This window comes from Mesoplodon mirus (assembly GCF_964341445.2).
Source record: "Mesoplodon mirus genome assembly, chromosome: 3".
NCBI lineage: Eukaryota > Metazoa > Chordata > Mammalia > Artiodactyla > Ziphiidae > Mesoplodon > Mesoplodon mirus.
In genome coordinates this window covers 79180078-79197831 of record NC_138978.1, presented here as the reverse complement: position 1 = coordinate 79197831, position 17754 = coordinate 79180078, and the positions used below count along the sequence as shown (strand labels likewise).

Here is a 17754-nt window from a genome sequence, read left to right as displayed (position 1 = left end):
TAGGTTTTCAAACTACTGGGTTGATCTTATCCATCAGTTGACACAAAAGTTTATAGGTGGCTTCTGCATAATTCATTTAGCTAGTAGGAAGTAGAAAATTCTAACAAAGAGTTCTTCTTACCAAACTATGTTCATTTCCTCCTTTACATATTTAACCTATGGTATAAGCTCTCCAAACAATAGTAAACACTTGTCTATGGGTATAATTTTTCCAAATATAGTATCTTAAATGTGGTGTTGATTTTATCAAACTAAATTCTTCTCATTTTTCTCTGTTTTGTATCTCTTAACCTGCCATCCTAATTCTAATATTCATTTGATCATAAATCATGCAAATCTCTAAGTACTTCTTCTAAAGAGTCTGTAGCTCCTTGAAGTCAGAGACCATTTTTTGCACCTTTACAGTCCTCTTCCCTGGTATAATGTCTGGCATGTTATATCTACCTGATGCATATTTGTTAAACAGCATTAACCAAAGGTCAGTTAGCCAAAGGTGTAATCATTCAGCCAGTAATATTAGATGAAGTGAAATGGAATTAAAATTAATCTTAAGAGGGAACACATTTAAGTCAAGAAAAGTGTATCAACAGGGCTATGGCAACAGCACAGACAATATCTTAGGCTTTATACAAGCAAAGATTTATTGTTGTAGTAATAAACGACTAAAATGGCTTAATAGCAACTAAAAATTGACATTCAGGTCACAGGGTCAGTGGGTCTGTTAAATAAAATATAAATCAATTCACAATGGATATAATGGGCTTTGTTTCACATATTTGAGCTACTTAGATCTGAAATAATATATAGCAAAGAAACTATCCTAATCTGGGGTTAGGGAAATTTCCAGAGGAGGAGCATCTGAGTTGTGATCTGAAGGATGAACAGTAGTTACTTAAGCAAATATGGAGAAAAGTCATTCCAGAGAGAAGTCGTGAACTGGGAGACAACCCTACTTATTTATTTAAAGATCTAAAAGAAGGCCAGCATGGTGTGGCACAGAGAGCCAGGTGGGAAGTGAGTGCAAGATGAGGATGGAAAGGGAAGGAGGGGACAAAACACAAGCAGCTCAGTAAGCCCTACTCCCAAAGATTTGTATTTTTATCCTAAGAACAAAGGGGTGTCACTGAAGGGATAAGGCTAGGTTTATGATCATATTACTGTTCTGTAAAGATCACTCAAACTAAATTGGAAGAGACTAAGAATGGACAAGAATAGCTTTGTGTTACAGCAGTCCAGATAAGAGATAGTAGAACTGTTTATGATTAGCAGAAAGAAAGAGTAGATAGATGTAAAATATTCAAAAGGAGATAAAATCAACAGGAAATAGATATGCGATATGTGAAGTATGATTCCTAAGGTTGTGGCTTGAAGAATTAATGAGATAATGATATCACTCACTGAAACTGAGAATACCAGCAGAAATTTATGTTTGAGAATGGAAGATTATAAGTCAGTTTAGCTATGTTGAATTTGAGGTGCCTTTGAGAACTGTGAAGATGGCAGTTGGATGTGGAGCTCAAAGCAGAATAATATCCTGAAATTTAAAATATTGGAGTCACTGGTCTAGGGAAAAAGTATAGGAAAGAGAAAAGAACAGGATCTAAGGTTGAATTTTGAAGAACTGCTACATATGATTAATGTTGGTAGAAGAGGATGAAACTGCAGAGATGACTGAAAGAGGTAAGAGGAAAATCAGGTATATAAGTTTGAAGTTCAGCCTCAACCATAACGTACCTTAAAATCTTCATGACAATCTTAAATTCCTTTAGAAGTACGTAAGCAAAAATATATATATCTAGATCAAACCAGAAGTATAATTGACATGCTAAAATAAGAGAGAAAATGGAATCAATTAAAAGTCTTAATTTTCAAAAGAGTGGGATAAAAAGAAAGGAAGACAAAAAAGAAAGAACAAGGGTAGCAAAAGAAAACAGTAATAAATATAGTAGGTATGAACCCAGGGGTATCAGTAATCACTTACATGTCAGTGTTCTAAATGCACCAGTTGAGAAACAGAGACACAGAGTAGAAAGAAAAAGAAGACCTAACTGTATGTTGTCTTCAAGGAATCCACTTTAAATATAAAGGCACAGATATATTAAAAGTAAAGAGGTAGATAAAATGGGCAAAGATGTACTAATACTAACCAAAGGAAAGCTGGAGTAGTTATATTAATTTCCAACAAAATAGACTTCAGATAAAGGACAATTATCAGGGATAAAGAGGGACATTACATAGTGATAAGTGTATCAATTCTCCAAAGACATAATAATGCTTAAAATGTATGCATCTAACAACAGAGCATCAAATTATATGAGGCAAAAACTGATAGAACTCCAAGGATAAATAGACAAACTTACTATTTCATTTGGAGACTTCAGCACTTATCTATCAGTAATTGAGAGATCCAGCAAGCAGATAATCAGTAAGATTATAGTTGAAGTGAACACCACCATCAGGACACTGGATCTAATTGACACTTATAGACTGCTTAATCCAGTAACAGCAGAATATACATTCTTTTCAAGTTCACATGGAATATTCACCAAGATAGACTGCGTTCTGGGTCATCAAACACACCTTAACAAATTTCAAAGAAAAGATATCATACAAAATATGCTCTTAGTCCATAATGGAATTAAACTATAAATCAATAAGAGAAACATAACTGGAAAATCTCAAACTATTTTGAGATTAAACTACACACTTCTGAATAACACTGGTTCAAAGAAGACATCTCGAGAAATTTTAAAAATATTTTGAACTAAATGAAAATGGAAATACAACTTATGGAACTTTGTGGGATGCAATGAAAGCAGTGTGTAGAGGGAAATTTATAGTATTGAATGCATATACTAGAAAAGAAGAAAGATCTAAAATCAATAACAAGCTTCCACCTTAGGAGACAAGAAAAAGAAGAGAAAATTAAATACAAAATGAGCAGAAGAAAGTAAATGATAAAAATCAGAGCAGAAATCAATTAAATTAAAAACAGGAAAGATAGAGAAAATCAATGAAACAAAAAACTTATTCTTTTAAAAGATCAATAAAATTGGTCAAACCCCCTAGCCAGGATCATCAAGAAAAAAAAAAAAGAGAGAAGACACAAATTACTAATATTAGAAATGGAAGAGTGACCTTCACTACTGACCCCATGGACGTTAAAAAAGGCAATAAAGGAATACTATGAATAACTCTATTCTCACAAATTTGATAACCTAGATGAAATGGACAAATTCCTTGAAAGATGTAATCTACCAAAACTCACACAAGGAAAATTTGATAATCTGAATAGGCTTATATTGATTAAAGAAATTGAGTCAACGATTAATAACCTTCCAAAACAGAAAACACCAGGCTCAAATGGTCTTACTGGTGAATACTGCCAGAGATTTAAGGAACAAAATGATACCCATTTTCTACAATCTATTCCAGAAAATAGAAACAGAAGAAATACCTCCTAACTCATTCTGTGAGGCCAGCATTACCCTAATACCAAAACCAGACAGAGCTATTACAAGAAAAGAAAACTACAGACCAGTATCTCTCATGAACATATATTTTAAAATCTTCCACAAAATATTAACAAATTGAATCCACTAATATATAAAGATAATTATACACCATAACGAACTGGGATTTATCCCAGGTATGTAAGGCTGGTTCAACCTTCAAAAATCAATGAGTATAATCCATTACTTTAACAAACTAAAAAAGAAATTATATAAAATAGGTGCAGAAAAATAATTTGACAAAATACAATACCCATCTATGATAAAAATTCACAGTAAACTAGGAGGAAAGGGGAACTTGCTCAGCTTTATGAAGAATATATTTTAACAACCTTATAGCTAACTTCATACTTAATGATGAAATGCTAGATGCTTTCCCCCTAAGAACAGGGAAACAAGTAAAGGATGTCCCTCTTTTTTTAAACTCCTGTTCAGCATTGGGCTGGAAGTCCTAACTAATGCAATGGAACAAGAAAAGAAAAGAAAAGACTGGGAAAGAAGATATAAAATTGTCTTTTTTGCAGATGACATAGTTGACTATAAAGAAAAGCCCAAAGAATTAATTAAAAAGACCAACAATCAGTCACTTTCCTATATACCAGCAATAAACACTTGGAATTTGAAATTTAAAGTACAGTACCATTTACATCAGCATCAAAAAAAGGCATAAATCTAAAAAATATATACAAGATCTATTTGAGGAAAACTACAAAGCTCTGATCAAAGAAGATTTAATAAATGGAGAGATATTCCTTGTTCATGGATAGAAAGACCCATTGTTAGGATGTCAGTTCTTCACAACTTGATTTATAGATTTAATTCAATTCCAGTCAAAATCCTAGTGAGCTACTTTGTGGATACTGACAAATAGATACTAAAGTTCATATGGAAAGGCAAGAGACCCAGAATAGCCAACATAATATTGAAGTCAGAAGACTGGCACTACCAAACTTAAAGATTTACTATAAAGCTGCAGTAATCAAGACAGTGTAGTATTGACAAAAGATAATTGGAACAAAATGGTAAGCTCAGAAGTAGAACTCCACAAATATAGTCAGTTGGTCTTTGACAAAGAACATGGGCAATTCAATGGATAGTCTTTTCAACAAATGGTACTAGAACAGCTGGATATCCACAAGCAAAAAAAATTGATTTAGACAAATACTATACATCTTTAACAAAAATTTACTCAAAATGAATCATAGACCTAAATGTAAAATGCATAACTGTGAAACTCCTAGAAGATAACAGAGGAGAACACTTCAATGACTTTGGATTTGGCAATGAGTTTTTAGACACAATAAAACAAAAGCATGATCCATGAATGAAAAATTTGATAGGTTGGACTTCATTAAAATTAAAAAACTTCTGCTCCATGACATGTTCAGAGAATGAAGACATGCCATTACTGGGAGAAAATAATTGCAAAACACATATCTGTTAAAGGACTTGTATCCAAAGTATAGAAAGAACTCTTAAAAGTCAATGATAAGAGAAACAGTCCAATTAAAAAGTGGGCAAAAGATTTGAAGACACCATGCCAAATAAGACATACAGGTGGCAAAGAAGCATATTAAGATATTCACATCGGGGGCTTCCCTGGTGGCAAAGTGGTTGAGAATCTGCCTGCTAATGCAGGGGACACAGGTTCGAGCCCTGGTCTGGGAAGATCCCACATGCCGTGGAGCAACTAGGCCCGTGAGCCACACCTGCTGAGCCTGCGCTCCACAATAAGAGAGGCTGCGATAGTGAGAGGCCCGTGCACCATGATGAAGAGTGACCCCCTCTTGCCACAACTAGAGAGAGCCCTCTCACAGAAACGAAGACCCAACACAGCAAAAATAAATTAATTAATTAATAAACTCCTACCCCCAACATCTTCTTTAAAAAAAAAAAAGATATTCACATCATATGTCATTAGAGAATTTCAAACTAAAACAACAATGACATTCCATTACACACCTGTAGGAATGGCTAAAATCCAAAACACTGACAATACCAAATGCTAGCAAAGATGTGGAGCAACAGGAGTTCTCATTCATTGCTGGTGGAAAGCAGCTTTGGAACACAGTCTGGCCGTTTCTTACGAAGCTAAACATACTCTTACCATGTGATTCAGCAGTCATGCTCCTTGGTGTTTACTGAAATGAGTGTAAATCTTATGACTACACAAAACCTGCCCATGAATGTTTATAGCAGCTTTATTCATAGTTGCTAAAAATTGGAAGCAACCAATAATGTCCTTCAAAAGTTAAATGGATAAACAAACTGTGGTACATCCATACAGTGGACTATTATTCAGCAATAAAGAGAAATGAGCTATTAGGCCACCAAAAGACATAGAGTAACCTTTAAATACATCCCACTAAATGAAAAAAAAGCCAATCTGAAAAATCTAAATACTATATGATTCCAACTATGTGACATTCTGGAAAAGGCAAAACTATAGAGACAGTAAAGAACAGTGCTTGCCAGGGATTGGGGGAAGGGGACAAAGGATGAATCAGTGGAGGACAGGTGAATTTTAGGGCAGTGAAACTATTTTGTATGATACTGTAAAAGTGTATACCTGATATTATACATTTCTCAAAACTCAGAACTGTACAACACAGAGTGAACCCTAGGGTAAACTATGGACTTTAGTTAGTCATAAAGTGTCAGTATTGGTTCATCAATTGCAACAAATCTACCATACCAATGTAAGATGTTAATAGTAGGGGAAACTGGGCAGGGGTAGTATATAGGAACTCTCTGTACTTTCTGTTCAATTTTTCTGTAAACCTAAAACTTCTTTAAGAAATAAAGTCTGTTAACTAAAACAAAATATTCTAGTAAAGTCAAGCATAATCCTGTAATATGGTAGTGTATCTATCTTGTGTCTGTGTCCAACCTACTAGGAAACACTGAAACACTGATGCATGCTTAGGAACCACAAGATAAGATTACTAACTCTCACTATATCATCTAACATTATTTTAAAAGTTTTAGCTACTGTAGTGGGATATGATGCACAAATCATCATAAAAGGAAATGTAAGCATTGTAATTTAGAGAAAATATAAACAAACCCAAAAGACTTATAAAACCCAAAGACAATTCTATTTTTTCAACTACTGATAGAGAGTAATATAACAGCAATACATATAATAAACAGTTTTTAAAAATCAGTTTCCCTACATACAAGTAATTAGCAGAAAATGTAATAGGAAAAAGATCCCACTCAAGATAGAAACAGAACATAATAATTAAGAATAACCTTAGTGAGAATTAGATGGGACACTTATGAAGAAAATTTTGAAAATTTACTGAGACCTAGAAACTGACTTAAGCAGAAAGGCAATTTATCATCTAAACAGAAGACTGATTATTTTTTAGATTAATGAATTAGATATAATCCAATCCCATTCAAAATTCTCATTAACCATTATAAATTAGGTGTGGAATTTAATTATTCTCAGTATAGCTTATAAGAATGAGCAGGTGAAATAGCTTAATATTTTAAGAAGAGGAAGACTACTGCTACTAGATATTAAAAGAAATAATAAAGACAGAATAATCCCTGTGACATTGATCCATCTAGATTTACAGATGTGGGACAAAAAAAGGTAGCTTTTCAATAACCAAGAATATAAAAGAATTTAATATTGATAGGGGCAACATTGCACATCAGTAGGGAAGATAAGAATTAAAAATGATGCTAGAATAATTGCATCACCCTTTCTAAGTTCAACAAATGTTTGTTGAGTGCCTACTATATATTAAGGACTGTGCTGGATTCTAAGGGGCTTATTGTTAAGCCATGAAGAGTTTACAGTTAGTAGAGATATAGGTAACACGGTAAAACATCATTTCAACATATTAGGATAAATGCTAAAATAGAGATTAATTTACAGTCCCTAAATGAGCACAGAGGAGATACACTTAGCCCAAGCTGGGTTTCCCAGAAGACTTGATTTAGGAAATGACACTTGGTCTGAATAATGGATAAATTAGTAACCAGGTAAACAGGGTAGAAAGAGCACTCCAGGTGAATGGAACAGTATGAGGAAAGACATGGAGGCATGAAACAGCCTGATATTTTCAGGGGACTTTAATCAGTTGCATTCACTAGAGCATAAAGTGAAAAGTAGGAAGTGTTGCTATTTGGTTAAAAGAGTTTGTTTTGATACTCACCTCACACAGTACATCAAAACAATGGTTTAAATAGATAAGTATTTTAAAACCATAAGTAACAAAAGAGTAGGTGAAAATTTTTAATGGGAATAGATGTATTAAACAAATATGGTAGAAAAATCCATAAAAGACTGGACAGGTTTAACTACATACAAATTTTAAACTTCTCCCATTCAGATTTTTTAAAAAACACTAAAAGATTTAAGGAGCTACATTAAATGTTAAGTGGGTCAAGTGGTTATTTTGGGTCATTTTTACTTTTATGTATTTCCAGGTGTTCTACAGTGAGCTTATTTAGGGGTTAAAAGTTACCTTTATGTTTTTAAAATAAAATGACAAACAACAAACTGGGCAGATGTTAGCAGTAAAATAGGGCAGAAAAAAGTTAATGTCTACAACACATAAAGAACTCTACAAATTTTTTTAAATGACCCCCAAAATACATGGGCAAAGGACATGATCAAGCAACATGTAGAATATTGCAGATAGCTGATAAACAAATGACAAAAAAAATATTCAACCTCACTGGTAGTCAAGCATATATACATTTTAAGATACCAGATTGTCCATCAAATTAAAGAAGAATTAAAAAAAATAATATTCTGTGCTAGGATGAATTCAATGAAATAGATTCTAATTTTATACATTGTTTGTGGAATGTTCATTATTGCAGCCTTTCTGGAAATTGACTTCACTTTATGACCAAATAACGCTACATTTCAGACTCTATTCCAGGGGTGGAAATGCAGAATGCATACAAAGACTACTGCACAAAGATGTTTCTCTCAGTGTGTTTATAATAGGGTAAAACTACATTCTGAAGACAATCCATGAATTTTAAAATATTATACATAATATTTAATAAGCCATAATTGAAAAACATTAGTGACCTCTTAATACATTTAATGGCTGTGCTATTGAGTAGGGACAACATATGTGTGCTTACATATCAACCTTATAATTCTATTATTCATATACTTATCTCAACTATTCAGCAGTGTCATCTGATGTTATAGACTTTAACATTCACTTATATTCTAATATGCGTATAATAAATCCCATAAAGCAAAATTTTACTGTAAAGAAAACTTATAAACAATATAAATGTCTAGCATTAAGAAAATGATTAAATTATGGTACTGCAGAATGTTAGATGGAATGTAATATTATGTAGCCATTGAACAATTTTGGTATGAAATATTTACAGTAACATGGTAAAATATTTATATTTCAAATAGAATCTTAAACATAAAACAGATATAGTTAGGGGCTTCCCTGGTGGCACAGTGGTTAGGAGTCTGCCTGCCAATGCAGGGGATGCGGGTTCAAGCACTGGTCCAGGAGGATCGCATATGCTGTGGAATAAATGGGCCCGTACGCTGCAGCTACTTAGCCTGTGCTCTAGAACCCGCGAGCCACAACTGCTGAGGCCCGTGCACCTGGAGCCTGTGCGCCGGGAGCCTGTGCTCTGCAACAAGAGAAGCCACCACAGTAAGAAGCCCACGCACCACAACAAAGAGTGGCCCTTGCTCACCACAGCTAGAGAAAAGCCTGCACGCAGCAACAAAGACCCAACGGAGCCAAAAATAAAATAAAATTAATTAATTAAAATAAAACAGATATAGTTATTTATAAGTATGCTCCCACAAAAGAACTAGAAGGAAATATGCAAGCATATTTACAGTGTCATCTCTGTATGGTAGGATTATGGTTTATTTACTTAATCTGGGGTTTTTTGTACTTTCAATACTTTTCAAATATGTTAAAATAAACATTAATGTAACAAATTAGAAAAAGTTTAAGATAACCAAACATACCACATTTTTTTCCCATTAACACATTTTTTAAAAGTGAGGTGTTCACAAATTGTGATGGAGTACAAACTCATAGAATTTTAACTATCTTGTTATATTCTGAATCTTAAAAAAAACACCTTCTTTATACTGTCTTTCCAGAAAGACCAAAAAATTCAAACAGCCTCTTTAGATGGCTGGGCAAATAGCATTAAATTTTAGTTTCTAAATAAGTGTTAATCTATCTAGAGTAATTCTAGACAGTTAAATGGGTTCACACACTAAGATCCTTTAGGTTTAGCAATTTAATGTTTAGGCCATAAGCTAATTATTCAGTGTTTGTTTACTTATAATTACACTATTCAGTATTACAGGGGAAAAGATCTCCGTAAAGGTCCCACATACATTTTATTGCACCTTAGTGATTATCCCATGTAAACATTGTTACATTTATTCATATGAAACAGAGAAATTGTTCAACTGGACTCACTACTCTGATAAAGTATGACATTAAGCAAACTCAAGCATATTTTTATTTCATTGGAAACCATATATTTGTTTCTTTAAAAATGCTATTTTGTTTGTCATATGTTTTTCAGGAATATTAAGTGGATCTATAATTGTCCTACCCATTAAATAAGATAATTCTGAAAGCCCTTAGCACTCTATTTCATAATTATTAGATGCTTGATAAATGGTTATTGAATGAATGAGTGAATTAGGGAATGAAAGAATGAAAGGCACCGTCCTTTCTTTCCTTTCCTTTTCTTTTGAATCCAAACAAAGCTTAATATTAGTAACAAAAAAAAAGATGAATCAACTAAAGATTTAATTTTTTTTATACAGAGAGTAAAGTAATACATTGATAAATGTATTATGTGTTATATTACATATGATATAATTTATGCATATGTTAATTGAAATATAGAGTACATTTTAATTCTAACAGCCTAAATTTTGTTTTAATATAGGGACCACGAGGACTGCAGGGTGATGCTGGACCTCCTGGAGAAATGGGTGCTGAGGTAATTTTTCTTGGGGCTCTTTCTTGTTAGTTCATCAATACTCAATACTTTTTGTAAGACTCCTCTTAAGGTTAAGTTGATATCTTAGGTATATATATTTTGAAGAATAATTTTATAGTGTTTTGTTTCATATTCAGGAAATAAAACCTAAAATTCTATTAAAACCAGGGATGACTGTTGTATGAACCTAATTTTATGCATATAAAATTCCCTTAACAGTTCATTTAAATGACAGAACAAAAAGTGAATAAAACTTTCCCTTCACTGATTTAGAGTTAACTTTGATAACCCTTCACTCCATTATAGAAGAATATTGAAAAGTAACTCTTACTCAAGATATATTTTAGAATAATAAACCATACTTGTTATAATTATAAAATCCAATTACTTCATTTCTTTTGTTTGTTAACTTTAACCCTAAAAAATTAGGCATAAATTCTCTCCTCCCTTGGCTTCTGTGAAACTGCTCCCCCTTGATTCTGCTTTTTACCTTCTGATTAGCCTCAGTCTTGATGGGAAGCTGTCCTTCCTCTTCCTCAGCTTACAATCATATTATCACATAGACTTTAATTACCAATATTATTCTGATAGGTCTTAGCTTGATAGCTCTAACTCATGCCTCTCTCCTTGGGGCTCCAGTTATTGATTTCCCATTGTCTTTTATGTATGCACCTAGGTATCCCACAAACATCTCAAATTCAAAATATCTAAACCAAACCCATCGCTTTCCCACTGTTATTCCTCTTTTTATTCTCATCTCATGAAAGATATCCCTTATGCCCAGTAACCCCAAACTGAGAGTCATCCTAGACTCCTATTCCTTCAATCAGCTATCTTTTCCCTTTGAATAAGCTCCCACTAATGTCTCACCTCCATCCTTTCCTTTCCGTCCCCATTGCCAGTGCTCCAGTCCTCTGCTCTAATTCCATGTCTCCTCCAACTGCCATTATTCCTTAGCTACTTGTGGCCAGTTTGCCTTTGTCATATCATTCTTGTCCTTGAAATTTTTCAATGGCTCTCATAGCCTTTAATAAAATGCCAATTTCTTAACATGATAATGTTCTGCATTGTCTAATGTCTGCAGACCTGTTCAACCACATTCCAATAGAACTTTACTCCTCCTCTAATTCCACGATTATGCCATGCTTTCTTGCTGTGTACTGTGTATCCACTGGGAGTCCAAGGGTGGCTGAGATATGGTCCCTGACTCCTTGAGCAGTTTATAATCTATTCCAGAAGATAATCATGTAAAAGATCATTATACTTCCATCTGTTAGACCCAATGATGGAGACATTCACAGGGCATTATAAGAGTACAGCAATGAGTATGTAACCTTACCTGGATAAGGGGAAAAAGAAGACTTGTCTGTGTTGAGGCAGGGGGAGGGTAATGAGTTTTAAGGAATGAGTATGAGTTAGCCATATGAAAAGAGGGAATAAGGATATGGCGATTCCAGAAAAAGGGGTAGTATGAGTAGGAACATGCAAACATGAGTCAGTATGGATTCTTTGATGCTTAAAGTCAAAACAAGGAGTGATGATAGATGAAATTACAGAGAAATGGTTAGATCAAACGAAAAATCTTATATACTCTGTTAAGAAGCTTGAACTTTTCATCTTACAGGCTACAGTAAGTCATTGTGAGGTAGACATAGGGCAGTGATAAAGTCAGATTTGTATTTTTGGAAGATCATTTTAGCAGCCTCAAGGAAGATGTATTTGAGAAGACAAGAGTGCAGACATATATACCTTCTAAAAGGCTGTTGTATTCAACTAGTTAAGAAACAATGGAGGTCTGAACTAAAGTAGTCAGCATAAGTAAGAAGGGGATGTATTTGAGAAATGTTTGTTACATAAATTCTGGAGAGCCTGCATATTTGTGGGATATGGAAAGTAAATGGGAAAGAGAAGTCAAAAATTATTTCCAGATTTAAACAGGATGGATAGCAATATCCTTTCCTGAGACAAGAAAAGAAGAATGTTAGTCATAATCTGCTACTCTGCCCAAGGTAAATGGTTAACAGGTAGCAGACCTTGGCTTTGAATCCACATCTGATTCAAAAGCCAATGCTGAAAACCTATACTATGCCACATCCTTCCTCTGAGTCTAAAAAAAGCAGAGGAAAGTCATACCTCATAACTTGAAATTTTTTTTTAACAGGGTAGGAGACAAGAATCTGTCATGATAAGGAGTAGGGGTTGAGCATATTTTCTGTTGAGGAAAATATGCTGGTTTAGAATAGTGGTTGAGGATAATGGAAGAGGGAAATGACTAAAGACACGTAAAAGCAGATATACCTTATTAAAAGTAAAACTGAAGTAGGAGACTTTGAATTTGCATTATATTAATAATAATGATGTTAATAATAGGTAACAACTTCAGAGAACTTTCTATGTTCCTAGCAGTATTTATGTACTTTACCATATTAATGAATTCTCACAATACCCCATGAGGTAATGCAATTATCCTCATTCTACAGATGAGGAAACTAAGCCATGAAATGGTTAAGCAACTTGTTCAAGAGCAATAGTTGGTAGTAGTGGTAGAGCCCACATTTAAATTTAGGGAGTCTCTCTCTGCAACCCATTCTCTTAGTCACTATGCCTCTCAATATGTAATGAAGCCACTTTGCACAAGAGTGTAATTTTTCCATTGATGTTCAACTGGGAATAGAAATGGAGAAGGCAATTGAAAGCGCTAATCCAAGATTGGCATAAGAAAAGAGGTACCACAGAGATCAGAAGGTCAACTATTGGATTTAGCTTAAGAATAAAAGAAGCCAAGAGGAGCTGACAGATTGGGTGAAACTGGGGAATAGACGAGGTCTAGGAGATTAAAAGCAATTTTGATGTGGAAGAAGTCCTCAGAGAGTTGGAATTCTCTCGAGAGAGAATTTTAACCTTAGGTTAGGATATTAAATTCTGTCATTTCTGAGGCAGAGCAGAAACTCAGGCAGTCTCACTTCATAGTCCTTCCTCTTAAGTACTGTAATACACTGCCTCTTATAACAGTAAAGTCACAAAGGTAACCAACAGAAAATTTTAAATAATATAACTATTTAAAAATTGGTGAAATGATGGCAAAATGGAGGGAGTTTTAAGGGAACTAAACTTTTAGCAAGGTAACACATCAAGACTTAGAGGTAGATTTCTTGGTTATAGAAATAACCATTAGGAGAACTAAAAACAAATTATTTTATAAAGTAGTTGCCTCTGAGGAATGGGGCTGGGACTTTTCATTATAAGTCCATCTGTACTATTGTGCCCGTATAGCTTTTATTTTGGAAAAAGCAAAGTGAGTCTGTATTGTGGAAGCTGAGTCAAAATGGAAAATTGAACTTCTCATCTAAAATACTGTAACAACATAAGAGATATTTTAATCTCTAATAATTATTAGGAAAGTTATCACCCATGGATCAGAACTATTGAGGAATCCCTGGAAGACAGAAAGCAAACAGGAAACTTCTGGTCAAGATAGTATCATAGGTTAATGGCTTTAAACTACCCCTCTACCCTGAAAACATGGGGATTATAGAATGCATATGTATGTATTTATAATTGTGTGTTTATAAGTACACATACATACATACACACACATAGAGTAAGAGAAGAGAGCGAGGAAGTCGAGAAGGGAGAGGCAGGCATAGTATTCTCAAAAACAAGATAAATGTGTCCAAGAGAAAAAAAACAAAAAACCAATACAACGGCAATTATAGGAGCTCAAAGCTTATAAATAGCCAGAGATTGCAAGAAGTTATATGTTTTCAAGATAAAAGCTTCAACCAAAGTCTTCCCAACTGGACCCACCCATGAAAGGGGTGTGGGGAAAAAATGCCATATATATGTATATATATAATTCATATCTTCTTTGTGTGATATATTTTATAAAACCAATAAAGAAAATGGAATTTTTCTCAAGAATTGTATTCCAAGAGGGATCAACATAAATAGATGGGAAGAATAAAAAGTGAAAAACACAGAGAATAGTAAGGGTATGAGGGTAGAAAATTAGAAGAGGAAATGGGAAGTAGTTTGTCTTGACCAAAGATTAAAGGACGAGAGGAAGGATTAGAAGAAACTGGTCTAAGCAGTCCTGATTTCTGGTGACGTTGTTTTAGCATTTGAACTGTTAAACGGTCCCAGAAATTATCTGGTCTTACGCCATGAAGTTTATAAAGGAGCAGCAAAAATCCTTTCCTGGTCATAGATACCCCTTCCTTGGGCTGAAAATTACTTCCATCTTCTTATGAGGTTGTTATTGCCTTTATGTTGGTGAAGGAATGTGTACAAACAATGTGTCGAATCATTCTATTCTAGGGACCTTCAGGTATTGAGGGAGAATCTGGTCTGCAAGGCGAGCCAGGTGCAAAGGTAATCTTCCTAAATAGTAAAGGAGAAAGTCTCTAAACTTTCACCATTGACTCACCAATGTTTGCAATATTTTGGCAAACAGCCACCATCTTGGAAGCAGATAAAGGACAGCAGATAAAAATGGAAAGTGTTCTCAAATGAGTCAGAATAAAATATTACTCAGAAAAAAATATTATTTGTCTCTCTATATATGAAGATAAGTATATCTATACACACACACATATATATATGGCTATATATGGGAGGGAATACAAATGAAAAAGCAAAATATTATAAATAAATTAATCTGAAGAAGAGAAAAAATAGTGTTTTGGAACCCTTGTCTTCATGATATACCCTCCATAACTATTAGACATGCAGTTTTAGTAGAAAAGAGTTTAATCTTTCCCTTTGTTTCTTCAGGGAGATGTTGGACCTGCAGGCAGTGTTGGAGTGGCTGGGGAGCCAGGGTTATGGGTACGTGCCTACTAGAAACCATTTTAATGCACTGGCCCTCCTATTTTAGAGACTCAAAACTCAGCCTAAAGACTTCAAAGATTGTATAATAAACTTTTCTGGTGCATTATAGAAAATGTTTGTCTTTATTTCATAATTTCAAAAGCTGCATGCTAAACCCTGTTCACATTGTAATTTAATAGCATTGAGAGTCCTAACCACACACATCCTTTTTCTCAGAATCAGATGTACTCAGCAGAATCCTTGCAAAATGTGTGGAGTCACTGTGATTGTCACTAATGTTAGCATGAAGAAGAAATTCACAAATACTAGTGATCAACTCTCATGCTATTTCCAGACCTAACAAGACAGACAGACATTGAAATCTAATTTGTGTTTAGAAAAACAACAAAAAACTAGAGTCATGCAAAGTTAGCAAGATTCAAAGAAATAATTGTAGATTTTTGTAGACAAAAACAATTGTAGATAGTTGTGATGAGATAGCTTACAGAAGTTATTCTAATATAGACAGTGGTTAATTTAAGCCATGGTAAGTTTTTTTCCAAGATAACAGGGACCAAGATAATTTTAAGAGACATTTGTTTACTAAAAGGTAAAGTTGGGAGATGTATTTTGCGTTCGATTTCTTTCTTGTTCATTTTCCCTTTTTTTTTTCAGGGGGGTGGGAAGTATGAGGTCAGGGTAATGGAAGTGTCAGCAGTTTGGAGCAATGGGCAACTGCGAAGATGCACTGATTAATTTACTTTTAAATAGCTCAGGTGACAAGACAGCCAGTACTACTTTAATAGCTTCATAAATTGTGGCTCTACATTTCTACAAATTCTCTGTCTAGAAGACAACTTCCAAATATACCAGGGCCTTGATAGTCGCCTCTTCTCTGTAAGGGAGAAAATACAGACCTTAAAAATCTGGTACAGGGCTCCCCTGGTGGCGCAGTGGTTGGGAGTCCACCTGCCGATGCAGGGGATGCGGGTTCATGCCCCAGTCCGGGAAGATCCCACATGCCGCGGAGTGGCTGGGCCCATGAGCCATGGCCGCTGAGCCTGTGCATCCGGAGCCTGTGCTCCGCAACAGGAGAAGCCACAACAGTGAGAGGCCCGCGTACCACAAAAAAAAAAAAAAAAAAAAAAATCTGATACACTGACTTTAACTGAATTAAGTTGTATAAATCCATGTAAATTAAGAAAAGCAAGATACTATAATTTTATGAAATTCAATATTTACAGTCTTTGAACTAAGAAACATAGGTATAGCTGTCTAAATATCCAAAGCTACCAAATGAATACATATTACTTTTAATTATCTAAAAGTTATTAATATTCTGAGACCATCTTTTGTTTGAATTTATTGTGCTTTAAATCACCTTCAGAGTTATTCCAGGCAAATTAAATCATGTTCATTATACTTTCAAATACTCCTTATAAATAAAGTAGAAGTAGGAATAAATGTATATAAACCTGCTACTTCTATAGATACCAGGGGCAAAAAATAAATTTAGATAAATGATTTAGCAAAATAATTAATCTTACATTTCTGCTACCAAATAGGGTGAACCAGGAGCTGCTGGAGAAGAAGGTCTCCAGGGTAAAGATGGAGTAAAGGTAAATTATACTTTTAACATTATGATTAAGGTAGATGTTTTCGAGAAATCTTTCAAATATTACACGTAATTATTTATGTGCCAACAAAAATCTCTTATTGCATGGCATAATTATTTTACTACTTTCCCTTTCTCAAAAATTTTTACTGGATTACAGGGGAGCCCAGGAAGAAGGGGACTTCCTGGAGAGGATGGAGAAAAAGGAGAGACAGGCTTACCAGGGACCACAGGGCCCCTGGGTGGACCAGGTGTAATGGGTCCTCCGGTGAGTACTGCTGGGTTCAATACTCAGTGAACTCAGTCCTCTACACACACACACACACACACACACACACACACACACAAGTGTAAGCCATACACACACATTCTTGACCCCCTTATATGTCCATTTGGTATTTGAAGGTGTGGAACTATGGTTTGAGTAAAGAACAAACCAGGGACTGATTATCAGCCTTCCTAACATCCAAGGAAAAAAGATACTTTTCCCATGTGTCACACATGCTATTGAACTTCTTCATTTTTTTCTCACTTTATTGCGACATAATTGACATGTATTATATAAGTTATATAAGTTTATAGTGCATGACCTGTTGATTTGTTATGCATAAATATGCTAGATGATTACCATAATAAGTTTAGTTAGCACATCTATTGCCTCACATAGTTGCCTTTTTGTGTGTGTGGTGGGAATTTTTAAGAGTTACTGTCTTAGCATCTTTCAAGTACACAATACAGTGTTGTTAACTATAGTCACCATGCTGTACATTAGATCTCCAGAACTTATTCATCTTATAACTGGAAATTTGTACCCTTTGACCACCTTCA

General features: G+C 34.4%; 1 protein-coding gene across 3 annotated transcripts in view; it reads left to right on the top strand.

Annotated features, from left to right (window-relative positions):
• COL24A1 (collagen type XXIV alpha 1 chain) overlaps positions 1 to 17754 on the top strand; it is a 389096-nt gene that overhangs the window by 262035 nt on the left and 109307 nt on the right. For all 3 annotated transcript variants that reach the window (XM_082612777.1, XM_082612779.1, XM_082612778.1), the window contains exons 33-37: positions 10449 to 10502; positions 14820 to 14873; positions 15276 to 15329; positions 16877 to 16930; positions 17087 to 17194. In XM_082612777.1, coding sequence (XP_082468903.1) covers positions 10449 to 10502; positions 14820 to 14873; positions 15276 to 15329; positions 16877 to 16930; positions 17087 to 17194 — 324 coding nt within the window. The remainder of the gene's footprint in view (positions 1 to 10448; positions 10503 to 14819; positions 14874 to 15275; positions 15330 to 16876; positions 16931 to 17086; positions 17195 to 17754) is intronic.